Source organism: Ambystoma mexicanum, chromosome 12, assembly GCF_040938575.1.
Source record: "Ambystoma mexicanum isolate Mex_15411 chromosome 12, UKY_AmexF1_1, whole genome shotgun sequence".
In the NCBI taxonomy this organism is placed as follows: domain Eukaryota; kingdom Metazoa; phylum Chordata; class Amphibia; order Caudata; family Ambystomatidae; genus Ambystoma; species Ambystoma mexicanum.
The window spans coordinates 475,918,020-475,940,912 of NC_090936.1; the positions used below are offsets into that span (position 1 = coordinate 475,918,020).

The 22,893-nt window shown below is 48.2% G+C and overlaps 1 protein-coding gene across 1 annotated transcript in view; it reads left to right on the forward strand.

Moving 5' to 3' along the window:
- Nucleotides 1-22,893, forward strand: part of AGK (acylglycerol kinase) — a 560,713-nt gene that overhangs the window by 161,992 nt on the left and 375,828 nt on the right. The window contains exon 8 of the mRNA XM_069628747.1: nt 11,061-11,130. Within this exon, the coding sequence (XP_069484848.1) occupies nt 11,061-11,130 (70 nt within the window). The remainder of the gene's footprint in view (nt 1-11,060; nt 11,131-22,893) is intronic.

A 22,893-nucleotide genomic window follows, 5' to 3' on the forward strand; every position in this document is an offset into this window, starting at 1 on the left:
CTAAAATACATAATTGTTTCATTTCCGTTGTGAATGCGGTAAATTGCGTCTGAAATGAGGCAGTGAACGTGCTCTGGAACTCCTGGAAGCTCTTCCCGAAGTCCTCTTTGGAAGTTGCAATTTCTGTTGTAGCAGCGTCTGATTCAATTGGGGAGCTATTCTGATGGGTCCTGGAGGCCCTGTCCCAGATTGTCTGTGGAGGACAGTCTTTAATGGGCTGTATGTTCGAGCGAGGAATTGATGAGGTCTTCTTTTTCGTGCCCGGCATAAGGGGACTGCTGCCCAATTGGGTCCGCTAATTTGTGCTGACTTGAAACAACCTGGCTGGCTGTAAACTGTCACCTAGCCCCTCAGACGTATCAGTTTGATTGGGTATTTAAGTCATCTATACCTTTGACCTCTCTTCTGTAAAATTCAATGGAGATTGGTGTGTAGTAGCTTAGTTTATAGATTCATAGTTTTAGTTCCTGTTAGTTTTGTACTGTTTCTCACTTATATAAATTATTGCAGTCTCATTGTTGGATTATAACTGTTTATGGCCTCGATTTATGTCCCCTTTGTCATTTAGCATGAATCTGTGTCTTCAGCGGCTATGTTACAACTCTGACTATCTTTCGGTATTGCTGTGTCCAGCCCTTTTATACCTGACCTCCTGTAAGTTTTCCATTTGTGTCATCAAGCACTCAATGTTTCTACTGCTTGCTTACGCCAATCTGAGACTCTTGCAGCAAAGCCTTTATTGCCCCTTTCTGTCCTGATCCACTACATACCAAAAGAGCGTTGGCTTGGCTCAATACCCTAGGGACTTTAACTGTGTGCTGTGTGTATTTTATTGTTGGCTTTCCGTGATCACATTTCACACGTGTGCCATTCCAAGATTTTTCTCGTGACTGCTTTACCGTCTGCTGACTTTCACCTTACAGGCCCTCCCCCTAGCCATTGTTTCGTGGCCCAGCCTGCAGTTCCTTGATTTCCCCACCTTCATTGAGACTTAGTGCGTGCGTTTCTGCCCGAGCACACAAACTGATATAAAATGATTCCTTAGATGTGAACTGAATGGTGTGTCTCAATGGGGGTTCTGTTGGGCTGCCACGTTTATATTTCTCTAGTCCATTAAAGTTCTGAAGGGGATCGTAATCCGCCTACCTTAATTCGAGATGCTCCAGTTGATGCAGTCTTTTTTAGAGTCTCCCCTGGTGTCCCGTGGCTCCTATTTCAATCTTCCTGCCGCACTGCTATGTGTCCAGTGTTTCCTCAGAAGCAGGTCCACTGAACCTTGCATGACTTCCACAGTTGCTGTGCTTGTATTTCCACATCCCTCCTGCGCACCGGAAATCTCTAGCTGCAAATCGCTCCTCGGTGCAGGTCAACAAATACGCAGAGTTCAGCCCTCTTATTAACAGGCGTGGCAGGGTCATCGTCAGCGCACCAGTTCTACTCTTACTTTTGCGTATGCACATCCAATTTTAAGGTGATAAGCGTAGGCTTACTTCGCCAAGTCGATTTCCGAAGCTTGTGGTGAGGCAAACTGCTTGTATTGCTCTATTTTTATGCCGTTTGCATCCGATTTTGCACGGAGCTCCGCCTTGGAATCTCTCCTTCTTGCCTTTCAAGGTATTCTGCAATCTTCCTTCTTGCATGGTCAGGTTTACATTTAGACCAACCTACTTAACATACAGGAATACATTGTAGGTATTGTTTAGCATAATTTTCTATATTATAAAAATTCATATATAAACACACCTTTCCTCCATACTCCACACTTAACTCAATTATAATTATATTTTATATGGACCAGTAATTCTCCTTAAAACTCTATTTTCCCATACTATTAAATTGTGTACATGTACATGAGCCCCATCCTGTCTGTGTGTTTTGATAGACAAGGACCAGCTGCTCAGTTACCTTGTGCTCTCTGAAAGCCTTAGCGAACCCCACAGCAGTGCCTGTAGTCTATTTTTTTAGCACAGGCTGCATTCACTGTGTGCTTTGAGAAAAGCTAACTACAATTTAACAGTTTTACAAATATATGCATCTAAATAGTTATTTGCGCCTTATAGTTAAATCCTAACTATCTTCATTTAGTGACCCTCCTCCCCGCTGGACTCGTGTAGGGCTTAGAAAACAGTTAACAGAAGTCTTGCCTAATTCTAAAGCTTTTTGGAAGCTTGGGAATGAAGAAAAGCACTGGCTCTTTTCCAACACATGGTAGGAAGATGGCCAAACTACAATATTGCCAAAGAACAAAGTACAAATCTTGTGGCACAGCAATTTTAGAGTACCTGCCACGTTTAGTAGCCATACACGGTAAACACTAATGCAGAGTTCAAAATTGCGATTCGATGAGCAGGAGCTAAAAGCAGCTCCTGGTTGTTGGGCATCACACTGTAGGCAGGCGCTACTGCAGGATAAAAAGGAGCTACCAGAGATGCTGGTTTAACTTTTGGTCCATTTTGTATGAACCATTTGGCCTCATTCAGAGATTGGCGGTAACCCGCCGGTGCTACCGGCAGGTTGCAGCCAACCCAGAAAAACTGAATCTGCCACTTGACATTCTGGTGCCACCGGGATATTAGAGTTCCTAGCGGTGCAGGAAGTCAGGCGGCAGATTCGGTAATTCACCATTCCCGCTGAGTCCCATAGGACTCCATGGGAGTGGAGAGACGGAAGCACCGGCACCGTTGCTAATGGTGCCAGTGCTTCCCTGAAAAGTCTGTCTGTAGGGGGGCTGTTGCGCCCGGCAGGTCTGACCCTGCTGGGTGCAATGGCCCCTGCAGGCAGACTCAGTGTGGCGGTCCGGAAACAAGGGTGCCTTTAAGGTTACCGGCACCCTTGTTTCTGGAGCGCCACACTCGGAATGAGACCGTTTGTGTTTAAAATATAGATTAGATCTGTTATAATTCTTCTTTATTGACATTCTCAAATACTCAGTTAATGTTGCATTTACATGTTTAGAAGGCACCAGTAGGCCCTAAGAGCCAAAAGTATCTCCTGGCAGCTGTTGGTTTAAAGCTAACCAGGCTCGATCTATTATGCTAAAAGCAGGAGCTAAATCCCTCCCAGCTCCCCAAATGTGCACACTCGAAATAACTCAAAAATTGTAAAAATGTAACTGCTGCCTCTAGCTTGTTTGTATGCACATATAAAAGTAACCAAAAATCCCAAGTGTAAAAAGCGATGGTGATAACAAAAGTATTCCCATTACAAGATGCTGTGTGCAGGGTCCAAAAGATAAAAAATGTAAGGGTAAAAAGGGAAAGCTAGTTTCCCAATACTGATAGTCTGAACAGTTTCACCATAGCAAAGTAGCAAAAGGCAGAGGATGTGAAGCTGAATATTTCCCATCAAAAAGTCAGAACAGGTTAAAAAACCAAGCAAAAAGATTGGGGTGTGGGGGGCCCATAGAAACTATGGAGGGAAAGTTGCCAAAAGAGATCTTTCCGAACACTGTTAAGATGCAACCTATTTGGCTCTGTCTGCATCGAGCTTGATGTCAATCTCATCAGAGCAGATAACATCAATGCGTAGAAGACTATTCTAAAACCCAGTGTCGGACCCATCGAGCGTTTCTTTTTACAAACCGAGAGAGGTCGGCTCAGTTTAGAACTTTTGCAAGTATTTTTGAGTAGGAGCATCAGGAGGCGCCATCTGGTTTTTAGCTTTCATCTGAAATTCCTACGGTATCTTGGACGAGGATCCATTCAACACCCACTCCATTTACTCCCTTCTACACTAAACAATAAGATTCACAAGAATCAAGTGGCCTGGACACTTTGCTCGAATTTAAAGTTGAGATTGACCTGATTTCTGCCCTAGGCCATAATTTGGGAATTTACAGGGCTTTGGTGGCTAATGCCATAGACACTCCTCAGGAGAGGTATTAACATATAGCTTTACCGAAATTGTAACTCCTATGTTGCAGAGTTTTACACAAGTTGCTGTGTGACGCAGAACTTGGAAAAGCCCACCTTAGGTGACAGGGTTGTACCCCTTAGGTTTAGCCTGAACTAACCAAAGGTTTTGTAGCAATGGCTGAGTAGCTAGGCAACACAGTACTTGGAGTATACAACTGGTTCAGGAAACGCACTGACACCCTACAAGTTATGGACAAATAGAGATTTATTTGATTAACGCCAAGGCTTTAGAACTAAATCGGTTAAGTACTATTCACACACTAATATCACAAAAGAATTAAAAGATAGCATACTTTAAATACATGTAATGCAACACAAAGTGAGAGAAACTACTGACACTACTAAGCAAACTTTAGATCAACTCTTGCCACTTCAGTTAACCCCTGCTTCACCAATTTTTAAAAGTACAACCCTATACTAGGTAAGTCTCTCAAAGTTGGGGGGGGGCACTGCGGGTGCAGTTGAGAAGGGCTGAGGAAAGCGACAGGTAAGCAACAGACAGAGCAGAGTCTATGAAGGTTTTTTCAGGTTTGCAGGTAAGTTAGTTTTGGCATTTTAGAGCCCAATCGGTTGTTCACCCCAATGGGACTCCGGGTGCCCCGGAGGGGGGTGCAAGTAACCGCTTAACTGCAGCCCTCCAAGAACAATGCAGTGAGACCAAGTTAAGTACCTAGACTCAGGACAGTACCTTTTCACTGAAGAATTTGATGCAGCAGGATGGTCCCCAAGGTGAGGTGATAGTTGTCCCCGGTTTAGGTTTCTTGGACCGGGCAGCTGAACAAGGGACTTTGGAGGGAACAGATGAATGCACTTGAGCAGTGGGACGCCCAGCAGTGGATCTTCGCGGCACAGGCACGTTGGAACCCGTCACAGGCTTCGGGTCAGAGATGGTTGTCATCTGGTAGACTTCTCTTCAGCTCTCGGCCCACGACTCAACTGAGGGGACGTATAGGAGTGGGAAAGAGTTTCTGCAGGCCCAGAAGGATGCCCACAAGGTTTCAGCCGAAACCACACTTCAGAAGACATTGCACCTAAAAATAAATGCACAGGTCCCAGGGTATTGGTAGTTGGCAACCCATGAGGGTTGCAGCTCTTCATGGGATGGCCCAAAATGGATGTGATCTTGAGACTGATTAGGCCCACCAGCCCAGGGGAGGTAGTATCTTCCCTGCTGCTGTAATTCAGGGTCAGGTCTGCAGCAGTCACTCAATGGCCCTGGCTGTCACTTGGAAGTTGCTGGGACATCCTTCTACAAATTCCTCTTCGAATATTCAGTCCAGTGGTTGACTCTGAGGTTCAGCTCCAGGGCCCTCACCTTTTATGCAAGAAAACTGGCTGAGCCCACTAATCACTGGCCAAGCCTTTCGTGCAAATCTGGGGGTGGTTGTCCAAGGTGACAGCCAGCCTCCCAGCTCAAACTGGTTCCAGGCAGGCACAATGCAGGACAAGGACCAGGGGAGATTCGGTCACCTCCCCCATTTCTTGTCCTTTCAGGTACTCTGAGAGCCTTGGCAGGCTTTCCACAAGAAGCAGCTCGAAGACAAAACACCCATCAAGACCTCCCCCACCGAGGCAGGTAGAAGAAAGCTCAGGTAAGAACAAGCCCTTATGATTAGGGCTTAAAAAAGTACAGCCACCATTTTCGGTAAATGGTGACCCCAGTCTCTACTGCCTCTGAGAAGACTGCCTACAATAGAATTCCACAAAAAGTAATGCACAAAGGTACACTTCCACCAGCCTGTCGGATGAACTTGTAACATTAACTAAAAGTTGCTGAAACAGTGAGAAAAGGGTGACAATGTTTTCCCCTCATCACTACACATAGGGTGGTTTGTGCTGATCTCACAAAATAAAATACAGGACGGACAAAAGGGTGTCCACTGCCCTGGAAACATGTGTTAAAACAGGTGAAATAAAAAGGAAAGCTCAAGGATCTTCCACAAACACTGCACATAAAGTGCTGTGTGCTGCAATAATAAATTCTTATGGATGCCACTCATTCATTTATGTCGTAGCCAATGTTTGCCAGCTTTTATGTTCATTGCGGCTCTTGCTTTCTGTCTGTAGTCAAAAGATCCACAGCTATTCCCTTTTGTACAGTAATGCGTGTAGGTCCCCTCCTCTATGGGGACCCCGATTTTCTCTAATTCGGTCCATGTGAAGACCGAATGACTGTGTCCCTTCAGTAAAAAGTGCTGCAGCAGGAGGGGCGGTGATGTTTTTGGTCCCGATACAGGATCCATGTTCCCCAATGTGTGTTTTGGCTGGCTCGTGGTCGTGCCCACATATCTTAAGTTTCATGGGCACGTAATGATATAAACCACATTACTGCTGTTGCAATTGGTACAGAACTTCTGGTACCAAGGATCGTGCCATCTATGTCAATAGATGTACTTCACTTTGTTTGCAGGCACACACTACACTGACCACATGGGGCATGTCCCGTGGGACTGTGTTGGCCAGTGTTATTGTAGGGATTTGCCGCTAATCAAAGGACACCCTATATATACCAAGATGTGCACGGTCCAAGTGCACATACAATTTTTATGTTCATGATTTTACAGAATTTGAGTTCTTAGAAGCACGACTAATAAAGCAATTTGGGTTCCTGTTTGAACTTTGCACTTTGGACATAGCACCAAATGTCCCACTTTGCATTTTTAATTGTATTTTTGAGTAATGGGGTAAGTCTCTTCCTGTCCCCTCGCCCTAGATAGGCGGCTCACCACCGGCGATTAGGGACATGTAGACCACCTGGAGGATTCAGTTAGTATGGTTGGAGGGCTATTTGGTTTGAACAAGATTAGATGTGCAAACATGAACTATTAAACTCTATCTGTACAATTTTTGTGTGAAAACGTTAGGGATTGTGTACAGGTGATACACCCAACCCTGGTTGTTTTGTGTGTTGTACTTTTTCTAAGCCCTGTTCTCGATGACTTGTCCTTTCTTGAGCCTTCTTCTACCTGGCTCTGTGGGGGGAAGGTATTGCTTGGTATTTTGTCTTTGCCAGGCTTCCCTTGGAAAGCCAGCGAAGACTAAGTGCCTGAGAGGACAGGAAGCAGGGGAAGTGACCAAACTCCCCTGGTCTTTGTCCTGCAGTGTTCCTGCCAGAAACGAGTTTGCACAGGGAGGCTGGCTGTCCCCATTGGACACCCACCACCCGCAACCTCCAAGTTTGAATGGTGCATGAGTGTTGATTGGTCGACTCTGCCTGTGTTCCTGGATAAATCTGAGGGTCCTGAAGCTGACACTTAGTCGACCACTGGAACTGAAGATTCCGGTGGAGGGCGCCCAAAGCCACTTTGAGTGCCACCTGAGTAACTGCTGCTGTCCTGACCTCGACTTCTTCTGTGCGACAGGGAAGCCCCAAAGAGGATGAATTCTACCCTTGGACTGTTGGGCCTAACTAGTCCCAAGACAAAACACGTTTGTACCCTTCCTGGAAGAGCTGCAACTTCCACGACCCACAATCCTCCAATGTCCACGGTCTTGTACCATTTTGCAGTGCAAATTCTTCTGAAGCGCGATTTTGTCTGAAACATTCTCAGTGAATACAGGGTTTGACTTTTTAAGGTGAAGTTAGCAAAGTTTCAATAAGTTTGCATACATGTTTCAGGAGATTTGATCATTATTGCTATTCTGAAGTATCTAAATCGGTGAATATTGTGTTCTTCTGTGTGATGGTACTTGCCTTACTTGAATGCTATAAGCCTTTGTGTATCCTTAGTGTATATAAATAGAGATTTCATTTTTTTCTTTAAATATATAACTTAGTTTGTAAGAGTTTCTCCCTCCTAGACTAAGCCTTGCTGTTCGTCCACAGCTACCAAACCTTTGTGTAGTTAAGGCTAAACCTAAGTGGTGTAACCCTGTTCATCCAAGGTGGGCTTTCTAAAATCGTGTCCCAGACAGGACTTTGGCAAAACCTCTGAGTAATGTGCATATACGTTAAGTGCTACATTATCATTAATTGATTTGGCCCCTTCAAACTAATGTTTAAAGATTTGCAATATTCTTGCCTGATTCAGTATTTCAAGTTTACAAAAGGGGGCTATGCAAGTGCTTCAGATCAAATACTGTATTTGCTTCCTTTCAGGTAGTGGTGGTAGTGTCGCACTAAAAGTACAGCATCAATGCAGGCACTGTCTCATTAGAAGGACGGTTACCTTACTTAAAAGTGCTTCTGTTGGTCAATCAAGTGTAAAGTCACTCAAGACATTCTGGTACGGCCCAATTAAAATTAAAGTATGTTCCCCATACTGGCTCTATTTGTTTTAATTAAAAGAAACGGTCTGACCAGATGTTCCAGTCATCATGTGGTGGGTGTGACATTGTGGCTTTTTGATTTAAGTCTTCTGAGCTCCATGTCATTATGTCCCCTTAGCGCTGTCCCAGGCCCTCACACCTAGTTTCTCCTTGCTCTCACCGCTCCAACACCCTCAAACGCCTCAATCCTTTGGTCAGCTCTCCAAATGGTGAGAACCCAAAGATAATTGTTTTAACATTTACAGCAATGGGTATTGTGAGATACCTGAGGGTGTCCTCACATCTACTCCCCCTGGATCCTCTTCTCAGGTGGCTGGGGAAAGGCAATCGCTCTTGGATCCTTACCCTGGGGGTGGAGAAGCGAGGGAGGATCACCTGGGTGCATGGTCCTTGGGATTGGTAACGAGAGGTCCTCTGGTGAGACGCGCTATTACGCATTTCCCTTTTCACGAAGAATCCTCCATCCCAGAGGGTTCCATGTGATATTTTCGCTGCAAAAATATTGCGATGTAAAAATATCGCCATATTTTTGCGGCAAAAATAACACATGGACCCTGCGGGGGACACCCCTGCATCATTTTTTTATGTGCAGGGGACACCCCCGCACCTAATATTTTCACCACCAAAAATATCGCCTATGGCCGTTCCCGACGACCATATGTATGACTATATTTTTGCTGGTGAAAATATTACCCGATACCTCCCAGAGGTGGTTATGGGGTATTGTTATCCCTGTCCTACTGACCAAGAAAATGATAGAAAATATTACCAATCCAGAAGTACCAGGAAGAGGCGTTGTAAGGGTGAAGCAGGCCAGACCTGGTTTCTCCCTTTCCCTATTAACAACCACAACCTAACTCTCCCCCGGACTTTATAGGCTACTGTAAAACCGCTCTCCTCATTGCCCCATGTTTTACCTCCGACAGTACTGGGATGATGAAGAGGGGACTGAAAGTAATGACCACTAAAACCCCATTTCACCACTATAGTACTGGGACGAGGAAGATGTCTGTAGAGTACAGCGTGGGTCAGGCATGTCCCTTTTAATGATAGTCCGGCAAACCCAATTGAGAATCCACACCTGCAACCTGTCAAGTGGTTGCAGGTGTATAAAGGGAGAGCCAGAAACCGCAGAGAGCAACCGGGAGACCTGTGTAGGAGAGGCCAGCAGGTGACCCTTCTCATGAGGAGGCAGCTGTGGTGGGACCTGCGAGAAAGCCAGGATACCAGCCAATGTCACAGAGGACCTGTGGAGCCCAGGACAAGCTGGGATGTGGAGCCGCCACAGGTGTGGAAGCCTCTGTGTCGGAGCGAGAGCAGCTGGATCTGTGAGCGAAGAAAAAAGGACGCCATCCGTGCAGAAGCAGCACAGCCGCCCACATGTGGAGGACAGCATCTGGAGTGCGAGTGGGGATAGCAGAGGCTGACACGCCGACCAGAGAGGCAGAAGAGAGAAAGCAGAGCCAGCAGAGAGGAACATTGAGGACCGGTGAGTGTCGGGGAAAGTCACTCAGAACTGGGGCGCTCCTAGAGGGCTGGGCATAGGCAATCAAGTGCTGTATGACTTAATTGAATGCCGAATTGAATGAAACTTTGAAACAAAGCCGATTTACCTATATTGCACATCGAACTGATGAACTTGAAATCAAGCTAAAGTAATCTTATTGAATATGGAACTGAATAAAAAGTTATGGGCAAAGCTAATAGCGGATGAAAGCCAAAAGGGAAAGTGCCAATGTGAAAGCAATTTATGGAAAAGGAAAAGAGTGCAAGTGTGAATGCAAGCAACAAGAAGGTGGGGCATGAAAATGAACACCACAAAGTGAATTTTATGAATGAACACAGTACAGCAGGGCCAACGGCTGGCAAGAAGTGTGTGACACATTATGGCAAAGCCATGAGGCTAACCAGGATAAGCCAGGGGAGTGCAATTCTGCACACAGTGCAAAAAGGCGGATTAAGTTAATGAAAATCTGTACACAGGGCTAAGTACAGAATAACGTGTTTGGGGTGGAGAGCCTAGGGTTCCTGATTGCGCGACCTGTGATGGTCAGACCATGTGGTCTGACAACTGTGCCTGGACCAGTGAGCCGTACATGGTGAAAGTCAGACATTGTTAAATGAACCAAGAAGGAGTACTGTGAGTGAACCGGTAAGGCAAGCTAGAAGCAGGGTCAAGTAGACCTGGATTTATGTTGAACTTTGAAAGATTGAAACCAGTACAAGTTGCTAAATTGACATCCTGAGGAAGAGAACCCTGAGGTTTGGATGAACAGAAAATATTGTTTTAAGGACATAGCCTCAAGACCCCTTTTTGTGTGAACTGTGTTGCATTGAACTTGGGGAAGGGAACCCCGAGGATTGTGTGGAACTATATTGCCTTGACCTTGGGAAAGTTAATCTTGACTTTGTTTGGGGGACTTTCTTGAACTTGGGAGGGGGGGAGGCGGGGGACTGAAGAGGAAAGTATGAGCTGGAAGAAGCTCTGAATTTTGTGTTGATCACCATTTCTTTTATTATTGTCATTCCTAAACATTGTTTAGCTTTAGTTGTGAGGGCAGAAATAGGTTTTGGACACAGACTAACTTAAATGTAACTCTTTTAATCAGACCTTCCTTGGCTTCGTTCAGGTAGGGAAATCCCACCTTACAATAGGGCAAGTTTGGCCTTCTACTATCCAGATATTTGATTTAATAAACCATTTTCTTTTGAACTGTGAATCTGTTGTCTGTGTCTTGCTTCTTGATGCCTTCACAGTATACATGCTCACTCTTAAAATCTTAGCAGTTTCACTCATTGCTCAGTACAGCGTTTACCTTTGTCTTGATGGCAGCCTACTTCTTTTTGGTAATATGACCCCCTTGTTGTGTCTTTCAGGCAGATTTCAGATGCTACACTCGCTATCCTAAAAGGAGAAACTGTTGCTCTTGATGTACTTGAGATCAAGGTAGGTATATTTGAATAATATCTATAGAAAAGAGGGTGCTTGGCACAGATCCCATGGCTTTCAAAGGAAACTTGATAATAATTTGATTGCAGTGCTAGTGGTGTTAGTAGGATGTTTCCAAGTCCTCTGTGTAGGGCAAAGAAAGACAGACCTGCGCCTAGACGGAATGTCTTCTCCTTTGGTTTACCCATTTCTCCCTGGTATAGATGTAAATGTGCATCAAACACGTTATTCTCTGGAGGGGAGGGGGGGTAGTATGGTGTTTGGTAAGAATTAGTGCAGTCCAACTGGTGTGGGACTACACCAGACTTATCTCTTGGTATTGGGTAACCCACCTTTTAATATAGGCCTGTACTACTCAAGTTTGTAGGGTGACTGAGCAGCTAGGCTTATTTTAAGAGGGGGTAATGTGAGCTGTAGAGCTGTGCAATGAAATCAGTAAATACAAGTATCCAGTTAAACACTTACACACTTGGTTATATAATACATTATTTTGTATACACAAATATATTTAAAGCATTCTTTAAAAAGCAGTAATTAGCTGTAACATTAATCCCAAGTTAGGATTAAATTAGAAAAATGAACAATAAAGCAGGTGAGTAATTCATTCATGTTACACATGTTCCAACACCCGGAGGTGACGTCATTTGAGGTCCGTATAGCATTTATATAGTATCACCTTTGCAATATTGAGTTTTTAAGGAAGGAAAGGTTGGGGTTAGATCAGAACTAACTGATAAATTATAAGAACAGTTAGATTCTCCCAAAGGGATGCAGGCAATCTATTATCCTAGCATTAAAGTGTTCAACATTTAAAACCTATGAGGGGGGGCGTGGCCTGGAGCGCCAGCTATGAGGCAGCTCCTTTAACGGCCCGCGGCAATAACGGATTATCATCGGTTCCTGCTGTCTCTGAGGGACGCTGCAAACAAATCTGAGCAGCGGAAGATGAGGAGCATTACCAGCAACAAGAGCGACAAGTAACGCGCCCGGAATCCCTAGTAACGCGGCGGAGAAACCTACCATCTATGCCGTGCACCCGAATCCAAGATGGCGGCCGCCGCTCCGTAAGCCAGACGCGACATCCCGCCGTCAGTCCATCCCAGGTGGGCGGAATCGCTGCGGAATGCACTGGTGCAGCCTGGGGGGCTCGCTCTCTACCCTGCACTGGATACGGGGGTAGGAGCGATCCGATAGCCCGGCCCAGTCGGGGCCCTTCAGGGGCTGCTCTTCCAGAAGCGGAGCTCCTCACCTCCACCCTTAATCTGCCTGCATTCCCTGGATCCCTCCCGAGGTCAGGCCCGTTGTTGCTCCGGGACGCTCTGCTCCCCTCTTGATCTGGGTTTTGGGCGGAGGACGCCGGGACCCCACCAGCGGATTCTTCCCGCCCCTGCATCTAAGCGCCGGCACTCCCTGCAGCTGGAGACCTGGACGTTTCTCCCGGTGGCGACAGCCGCTGGGGGCTAATCCAGCATACCTTCAGCATACCCAGACACGGGACCATCCAACTCCGGCGACACCAACATTTTTCCAATAAGGGCGGACATCCCTACCTACAACAGCAGCGGATCCTCCTTCTTCTTGGAGTGCCCCAGCAACTGCAGCTCTGCTCGCCGATTGCTCCTGGTTCGGAGGGGGTGAAGGTGTCCAAGTACGGGGTCTTCCCCGGATGCCAAGCTCCAACGCTGTGGAACGCCCAGCCTGCCCCCTCCCACTGGACTCGGTGAGTTGTGACACCCGCTTCTGGGCCCATATCGAGGTGGCTTGAGTGGCTGTAACCCCTTGCTGATTGTATCTTCAGTGGCCCTCTGGAGGCCCCGGTCCTCCTGAACCCACCGCGGCTACCCAGGGTCATCCTGCACTGGCGCCCCCCCCTGTCTTCCTGGGGCGCCCCTGCCCACCACCGACCCACAATTACTGAAGGGGCCTCATTCCCCCCCACCATTCCCCTCCATCAGCCACTTGATCTTCGGCGGCGGCGGGGGGTGAACCAAAGGCCTATCACCTATATTCCGCCTCAAGCTGCGGACCTGCTTCGGGAGCTGTGGCCCGCATTCCATCTGCGGCCTCACTGACGCCATCGGACCATCCCCGGAGGGCGAGGTCGCCCGCGGGGGGCGCTGGTGGAGCCTGGTGGCCTCCACTCACCAGCCCGCACTGGAAACACAGGTGAGAGCGACCTGATAGCCGGGCCCAGAGGCAAACCCCTCTGACGCAGAGCCTCCTCATCTGCACCCTTAGCCTGCCGGCATACCCTAGATCCTTCCCTGCTGCTGCCGACACCCTGCAGGCGGTCAGCCGCAGGCGGAGCCTCACTCTACTCAACTGGCCTAATCACCTGCCAAATTCCTGGGGCTCCCCTGCCCACCATCATCCCGACATCCTGGACCACGGCCCTGGCGTAGAGCCTAAAACATCATCCCCCCCCCGGCAGTCAGTCTTACCGCTTCTGTCTCGCCTATCATACTTGAAGCCTGGTAGCCAGAGGTCTACTCCCGTCAAGCTATCAGTCCTGGGGACCAGGAAAGTGCCCATAGCGGGCCCTATCATTGCGGAATTCTTTCCCCCACGCCCCCCCCCCTGCCCCCGAATACAGAGACCTCCGAATCCCGACTGCCCTCCGCGACCCACCCGGAGGAGGAACCCCGGGGTCACTGTGTTGACAAGATGTCAAAGCTTAAGAAAGCAGCTAAAACCTCGGACATTTCCACCATGCTCCTAGCAGCGGACAAGACAAAGAAGCCGAACTCTTCCCCCTAATCTCACCCCGCAGAAGGCCCCTGAGGAACAAAGTAAGCTGGCCACCAAGGATGATATCTTGGCCTTCATGAGTGACATCAAGGCGGAGTTTAGGTCCTGCATGACCGAGCTCACTACACGTTTAGAACAGACGGACCAGCAACTCACAGAAGCCGAACAGAGGATAGGAGAGGTCGAGGACTTGACCCAGAGCCATGACACAACGATAATAGAAATGAAACGCGAGATCCAAGCGCTCCAGGATAAGAAGTGAAGTCCTCGAATTTAAACAAGAGGACCTAGAAAATAGGGTGCAACGGAAAAACTTGTCCATTCGAGGGGTCCCGTTGTCTATTCAAGACAAAAAGCTACCGGAATACATTAGCAACTTCTTCCAGGCTCTCCTCCCGGTTATGGACAAAGCCCACCTCGTCCTGGACCGGACCCACAGAATGCGCCTGAGACGGGGAGTGGACTCAAGACGGCCCCCCAGAGGTGATCACTAGGGTCCACTTCTATGCCACCAAAGAAGCCATCTCGGCGATAAGCCCCACCAAGGACGAACTCTCATTCATGGGCACCCCCCTGCAGATATTCCAGGATCTCTCCCCGATGACCCTACAGAAAAGAAGAGCTCTCAAACCCCTGACCCTGTTCCTTCAGAACCAGCAGATCCGCTACCGATGGCTCTTTCCCTCCACTTTGCAATTCTCATACCAGGGAACCCTGTGCAAAATCAGCCATCTTGAAGACGCAAAAACCATCTTGCACTCGAACTCCCCGGAAGCCTCGCTCACCTCCAGTCCACGTCTCCCGCCAGAGGAACCAGACCAATCACCCCAAAGACAGCAGCAACAATCCTGGTCCAAAGCACAGAGACGCCGGAAGATGAGGTGATCTAGTCGTCCTCTTCTGCCGTGCGAATACCGATCCAGGAACCGAGAAGGAACACAGTAATGCCTCGGGCCCCGAACGGCCCATACCCCACTCCGAGGAGTATGACACCAACTCACTCTTGGAGGCAAACCAAGTTCTATGGTTCTACCCCTGCCCCGTTGGCGGAGGAAACTGTTTCGGCCCAGTTGGCCGTGGAGGAGGCCGCACAGAAAACCCCGGCCCCCCCACACATCCTCGAGTTCACCCTCCCGTTCAAGTTTACCCTCCCGTTGGAGAGGTCCTAAAACTCGACCACTGGAGTACGACATAGCTACCTCGGCTCCCCCCCCCCCCAGACCCTACCCCAGTCAACGAGGAGAGTCCATGAAGCCCCTCAACCACACCTGAAAGTGAAGTTCCTAACCCTCAACGTCAGAGGCTTAAACGGGCCGCAGAAGAGGAAATCTGTACTCCGACGCCTACAGAATGAAGAGGCCTCGGTTGTCTTCCTCCAGGAAACCCACCTGATCCCAGCAGATTTCTGCAGGCTCCGCGACAGACAGTTCCCGCTACAATTTTTGGCATCGAATGGTACCAAGAAAGGTGGAGCGGCATTACTCATCTCTAAGACGCTTCGACCACAAATCTTAGACACTTTACTCTGCCCTGAAGGCCGTTTTGTAGCTATTAAATGCCGGATCTGTGGCCAGCTGTACTCCCTCATCTTGGCTTACGCCCCGAACGATAAACAGGAAGATTTCTACTTGGCCTTGGAAGAGGCCATTCGTCGAGGGACAAACCATAATAGGGGGAGACTTCAATGGAGTCCCGGACCCGATCAAAGATAAGTCCCATCCCCCGGCCCGTAAAGACTATAGCGACAGCCCTACTCAAACTATTCCGAACCCTAGATGTGGTTGACAACTGGAGAGTCTTACACCCTGAAGTCCGCGACTACTCATTCTATTCTGGCATACACAGAACTTACTCTTGCATCAACCTATTGTTGTCTTCCCCCCAAGCGATGGCTTTCACCGACTATGTACTCATGGGTCCCAGAATCCTATCGGACCATGCCCCGGTCATCCTACCACTGAGGGCCCATGACCCGGATCCTCTCCCAAAACGCAAGTGGTCCTTATACGACCCGATCCTGAATGACATGTCATTGAGGGACGTGGTAGCGAAAGCTATCAAAGACTACTTCAACGAAAATAAGAGTGAAGACACCTCACCAGCCAATACATGGGACGCAATGAAAGCAGTAGTAGGAGGGGTCCTAATCTCACAAGGTGCGCCTACCACAAAAAGAAGCGACAGTCCCGCCAGATCTTACAGGACGAAGTAGTAAAAGAGGAAGCTATATGTAAGGCAAAAAACTGGACGCCCAAAACCCATCGGGCCCTGCGGATAGCCTGGACGAAGCTGGAAGCACATTATGCAGAAGACACAGCCCAGATCCTAGCCAGAATTAAGCAGAGCTATTACGCCAAAGGGAATAAGGCGAACAAATTCCTAGTGGAAAAGCTGGCAAAGACCAGAAAGAGAAACGCCATCCTGAGCCTTCGCGACCCTCAGGGCAGAGTCCAATTCGCAGAGAGAGACAAGCAGCGAATTGCAGTAACTCGCCTTACAGACACAATAACAGCTTCCCCGAGATCACCCGAGGAACAGCTCTCCTACCTACAAGACGCAGCGCTGCCTCAGATAGCCCCTTCGGTATGAGACGAACTAGAGGCCCCGATCACATGCGAAGAGGTCGACAAAGTCATCAAGAGTCTCAAACCCAGGGCCCCGGGTCCAGATGGATTCTCGACTTGCTTTTACAAAGTCTTCCGCTCCCAGTTGGTGTCCCCCTTGGCATCGCTCTTTAACTCTTTCGCTACTTCGGGGACAATTACCCCATCAATGCAAGAATCGATCACCGTCCTTGCCCTGAAGCCGGGAAAGGACCCCGGGGACCTGGACGCCAATATTTACTCCAAAATCTTGGCCAACCGTTTGGCGAGGGTGCTCCCGGATATCATCGACCCAGACCAGACAGGGTTCGTACTGAATAGATCTGTGGCAGACAATGTCCGCAGGGCCCTAAACCTGGTCGAAGTCACGCAACGAGATGAACGAAAATTGGCTGTGATTGCCTTAGATGCGACTAAGGCCTTTGACAAGGTGGACTGGTCGTTCCTCCAACTCGCCTTCGAGTCCTTTCACTTTGGACCCACATTTCAGAAACTCGTCTTGGCAAACTACCAATCACCGAAAACCTTGCTCCGAGTTAACGGCACCCTATCTAACCCGATCCCCTTATCATGCAGCACCAGACAAGGATGTCCCTTGTCTCACCTCCTCTTCGCCTTAGTGATGGAGCCTCTGGCCCGGCGGATCCGATTGAACCCCAGAATCAAAGGCCTCCAAGTAGGCCTGACTCAACATAAAATAGCACTATATGCAGACGATGTCTTGTTAACCATATCGGATACCACCCAATCGCTGAGGTCCTCCCTATCAGAAATTCACCGCTTTGGCAAAGTTTCAGGATTCACGATTAACTTCGCAAAATCATCAGCACTGGGGGTGAGATTGGAGCAGGAAGATAAGGCTTCCTTCCGAACCCTCTGCCCGATCCAATTTAGCGAGAAGTCTATCCCCTACCTCGGAATACAAATTACAGCCCGTCCGGAAGATACCTATCAAGCGAACTTCCAGCCGTTACTCGAGACCCTGGAGGAAGATCTCAACCGCTGGCTCTCACAGGAGATCTCGCTGGTAGGCCATATAGCGGCATGTAAAATGAACCTCCTCCCACGGCTGCTTTGTGTGCTCGGCCGTTCCAACTTTGATCCTCCGGCCCGCACTCCTGCGCCTCCAGAGGAAGATCCTACGATTTATCTGGAAAGGCAAAAAGGCAAGGATCCCGCTCAGGACGATGCTGGCCAGCCCGAACTCAGGAGGCCTAGGGGTCCCAGACCTCCAGAAATATCAGATTGCGGCCCAGTCAGCTCATACTGAAAGCTGGACGATAAGTTCAAACAGGCCAAGATGGGTTGAGATCCAACAATCCTGCTTACCCCTCCCCCTCCGCTTCCTCTTGCATCTCCTCTCCCCCCCCATCCTACGGAGAACGTGGCCGGTCATCCTCTCCTCCACCAAGCAGACTCTAAAAGCCTGGGAATGGACACGTAAACAAAGAGGAATCCCCAGAGACCTAGGCCCCGCTTCTCCAATATTTCATAACCCGGCGTTCTCCCCAGGGACCCATCCGGCGAACTTTAAGAACTGGATCGCTGGCGGCCTTAGTTCCCTGAGCCAGCTCTATGAGAGGAAGCGGCCACTTACTTTTGAACAATGCAAAAACTCCTTTGGCCTGGCGGAAACGGACAGATTCACATATGTGCAACTACGGCATTGGTGTTCCCACCCAGCAACATGCGCGGCAGCGACTCGAGACCTGGACCCGACCGAGCTGACAATCACAGACCCCCCCACATCGAGGGCGAATCTCAGCAATATACAAGCTGCTGCAGACAAATTTTCTTGTCACTAGAGCAACCTACATGAAGCAATGGGAAACGGACCTGGGATACTTGATAGAAGACCAGGTCTGGTAGGACATATGGTCTTGCACGCGTGCCTCCTCCTTCTGCATTACTAACCGCGAGTGTGCATATAAACTACTCCTGCTATGGTACTACCCCACTCCCCCCCCCCCCCCCCCCCCGCTCAGACTGAGTCACTTCAACCCAGCCTTGGACCCCCGCTGCTGGCGTAGATGTGGCCTCCAGGGATCGTTTCTCCATATGTGGTGGTCTTGCCCGGTGCGAATACATTTCTGGACCCAATGCACTGCCACCATAGCAGACATAACCGGAATAAGGCTCCCCCTGGAGCCAGAACCTATCCTATTAGGAGTACCGATCCCAGGTGTATATCCTAGATCGGGCAGAAAAGCCACCCTTCTTGCGCACCTACTCCTGGCCGCTAAAATCACGGTGGCACGCACCTGGAAATCGCCGGAAGGACCCTTAATGATCCTATGGTGGCTGAAACTCTGGGACGTTTTTGTCGCAGAAAAGATTACAGCAGCAAATAGAGGCCTGCTTCACCACTTCACGAACATTTGGTCCCCAGTGATAGACTGACCAGAGTTATCCGGCTCTAACTTTTAAGCCACGAGCAGTAACAAACATTCTGAGGGCTGGGTGTTCGGAGATGACGCAACAATTAGAAGGGCAAGACTTGGACGTTCACTGAGGGGATGTGGCTGTGGAGGGGGTGTGGTGGGAGAGGGTCCATGAGCTATGTTAATTGTCAGGGAATAATGTATTGTAATGTACTTGGCTCTGGTGTGTCGATCAAAAATAAACATGTTTAAAAAAAAAAGACCTATGAGGGAACAAGCACTGCCAAAACCAATAGGTTCAGAAGGAGGCCTTTAGGGAGCCAGGACAGCCAAAGTCAATGGACAAAGTCAAAGTTCTGTTGCTGTCATGATGCATACCCACGGGCATCCAGACCACGTCCATCAGCCCCGGGAGCAGGCATCATGTTGCCTTTAGAAAACCCAGCAACCCCTGCTAGGGGCTGTCTGGGTTCAGTCCTGGCACCAATGGCGCCAGGCTCATATGGGACATCAGTCCTGGCGCCATAGGCGCCAGGCTCATAAGTGCACACTTACCTGATGCAGCCCATGCTGCAAGAAGATCGAAGGCCATGTGAGGCCTGGAAGGGACTACTTTACCTTAGGGACTATTTTGTTACTCGGGTGTGGTCGGGGAGGAATTCCTACCTGGGACTACTTTGGAGGCGATTAAAACCACGCCCGAAGAGCAGCACACGCTTCGCGTTATTCTGCATCCAGCAGCGTAACGTTCAGCGTGCCAGCAGCAGCATCCAGCCTTCTGCCACGCCCCGATTCGAACCTGGAGCACCTAGAAAGAAGGAAAGAAGCAAAAGTTAGAACAAGAGTATTACCTGATTTCTTACCTGATCCCGGATTCATCGCATCTTTAAACCTGAGGAAAGACTTTTTTTAAACACGTCGCATCGCCAGCAGCAGCGCCGCGCCATACTCACTGTTCCACGCAGCATCTCTTAGATCCGGCGCTGTCTCCATATTTATATCGCCGAATTCCGGCACCTAAGGGGGACAAGAAACGACAAGGTGAGCAGAGAGAACAGACAGAGACAATCTCTTTAGCCGCCATATGCTTACCTGATTTTACCGCCAGAGGTATTATTCATCAGCACGCCACATCTTCTTATGTCGCACCTGTGAGAAAAGGAGAAAGCAGCAAGTTTAACCCTTGCCATTATTTACCGGACAGTGTTGGGTAACACATACTTTTACCGGAGCGCTTTCAGCTGTCAATCGTCTTATTGGGTCAAAGCTGCAAGATAAAAGAGGAATTGGACAGGAGTGAATTCCAGACATTTTGAACTCTTACGAACTATATACTTGCGGCTCTTCGCCAGGACCTTTTGGAGTCAGGATTCGTCTACAACTCTTCCAATATCTTCAGGCCAGTGAAGTAATTGGTCATCAACGCGCCCCTGCGTACTTCGCAGGATGGAGGGCTCATCCTTCAAGAATATAAGGTGAGATTGCTGACAGGGCACTTCACAGGTGATTAGAGGGGAGGACAGTGGGGGTGCTATCACTTGAATCCACAAGTGGCTAAATCCATCTCTCCTCTTGTAGGAGAATATTTCTACGGGTCAAGCAGACAAGAATTGGAGGGCAGATCCAGTCAGTCATCGCTGCTCTACGCATCACGTGGGTGGAGGCCGCAGCAGTCCGAGTCCGACCGACACCCCTGTGGGAATCAGGTGAGCGTAACAGTTGCTCTTCTTCTTAGAAATATGTTCTTAAATAGTCTGTTCAAAAGAGAAATCGCAGCAACTCAAGAGGAGTCGCGTTTAGAAAGCACAAGCTATAAGGCCAATGCAGGTAAGTTGAGGTCAACTTAGTGTAGGGTCAAATCGCACTCCCAAAGATAGGAAGTACCCCAAACCCCACAGTAACTTTGAAATAAAGAAAGTGTTCCAGCTGGTTGCCTTCACAATGCAATGCAGTAGTCCCTTGTTCCTGGTCCTTGGTTGCAGTAATGAAAGGGAGGACGTCTGGCGGGCTCCTGCGACAGCACTCGAGAGAGGGACTCGACAGCAATAGATTTCCGTCGATTCAGCGACTCCTTTTTCTCAGCACCAAAGAAGAACGAAAAGCTCTGTTTAGGATTTCCTTTATCCCTCTATCCTGGACTCTGGATGTGGATGTCTTGCTTCTGTAGGGTTCTCTGGATGCCCACGAAGATCTGGCCGGATTTGGACTTCGGAAGACAGTGCACTCAGAAGTGGTTGAGGTACCCCGGGTATTGGGCTTCTACAGCCTTGGAAAGTCTGCAGCAAGTCAGGGGTTGCGCCAAAATAGTTTTTCTCGAACCGAGTTGGTACCACCAGCCTAATATTAGGCAGACTTTGTATGCAGGACCCTCTGGGACCACTACACACAATTCGGACTACAGGTATAGGCAACCCAACCGTTGGTATAAGCTTGTACTACACAGTTTTGGTAGCGTGTTGAGCAGCCAGGCTTATCTCAAGAGGGGAAATGTGAACTGTGGTGGAGTTAAACAAAGAGTCACAGTTACAGGTATTCAAATAAGCTCTTACACTCAAGGTTTCTTGTTTAAACAATTATTAACTTATTTATTAGTCAGTTATAAAGCCTTCTTCAGAAGGGAGCAATAGAAATGTAACACACAAATACACTTCAATACTGTACACCCTGAGTTTCTAAATCAGTAAAGACCCTTTTGGGATGGTCCACAGACGCAACCTACACCCACAGGTGACTTCAATAACAAGGATGCTGGGGACATTAATATCTTACTGTTGGCATTTAGAATACTCTTAAAGTTGGTAAAAGACAAAGGTTATTAGAACAACAAGAGACCACAAATATTTTTAAGCAGGCAAGTACTTTTCGATTTTCCTAGAAGAGTCATTCAGTTCAGTAAGCTAAGCCAAAGTAAATGGGCAAAAGTCTTGTATAGGATGAAGCACTTCTGCTAAGTAAATGAAGTCTTTGCACAAGTTCTTAGGAGTCTTTGATTTAAAAAAAAAAAAAAGAATCAAATGTAGGGCCACAAGCTGATTAGACTTGTGAGTTGTAGAAGTGGCAAGTACTCTACAGTAAGAGCTAAGTTCTCTCACACTTGTTACAGAACCTTTAACAATGAAGAAAAGATGCAGCAGATGACTTCTGTACCTCAGCAGCTCTGCATGTCTCACTGTTCCTGGGCCTCGGTCGTGGGGACAAGAGGGAGTACGTCGGGGGACTCCTGCAATGCACTGGGAAGGTCAAAACTCGCAAACTTCACTTTGAGTGGCTGTTCAGTGTTTCAGCTCCTCGTGTCTACCGCAAATAACACTGTGGTTCCTGGCTGTCGAGATGGACAAGCTCTAGGACAGCTTAAAAGCAACGCACACCATCTGGTGTTCCTCTCCCTGGCTATACGGTTTCCAGAAACAACTGTAAATTCAACCAGTTCTGAGATGGATGTCCAGGTGTCTTACTTTGGAGTCGATTGGTCCCACCAACTCAAGGGGAGAAGTCGTCCTTGCATTGGCTTCAACTGTTGATGCGAACTTGGCGTTTCGGCACTGCAGCAGGGCATCACCGGGCAAACGAAAGGTCCAAGAGTTGCAGCAGGTGTCCTCTTCAAGTTCTTCTTTGGTTCCTTCGTTCAGTGGTCGACTCTGCCTTCCAAGCCAAAGGACTTGCCTTTTATTCAGTTCTCTCCCATTCATTCCAGCCTAGCTGTCAGTCACCCAGTGCAGCGACACAGGGAAGTCTTCAAAATTTTCAAACACACTTATTACAATGCTGAAAGGTCAAATACAAATATCTTGCTGGAAGAAACAGAATTTCGTGGAGGATAAGAAATATGTTTGTGATGAAAAGTTTAGTTTAAAGAAACAAACACTGAGAAAAGAAGTGAAACAAGTCAGCAAATCATTAGAAAGTTGGCTGTTGAAAAATAAGCATATATGTTCCCTCAAGAATATGTTTAAGCTTAAACGAGAGTTAAATTAATAAGCAGTCTTGTGTTCCTGAAAATGTTTGGGTTGACAATTTTTTATCTAAAT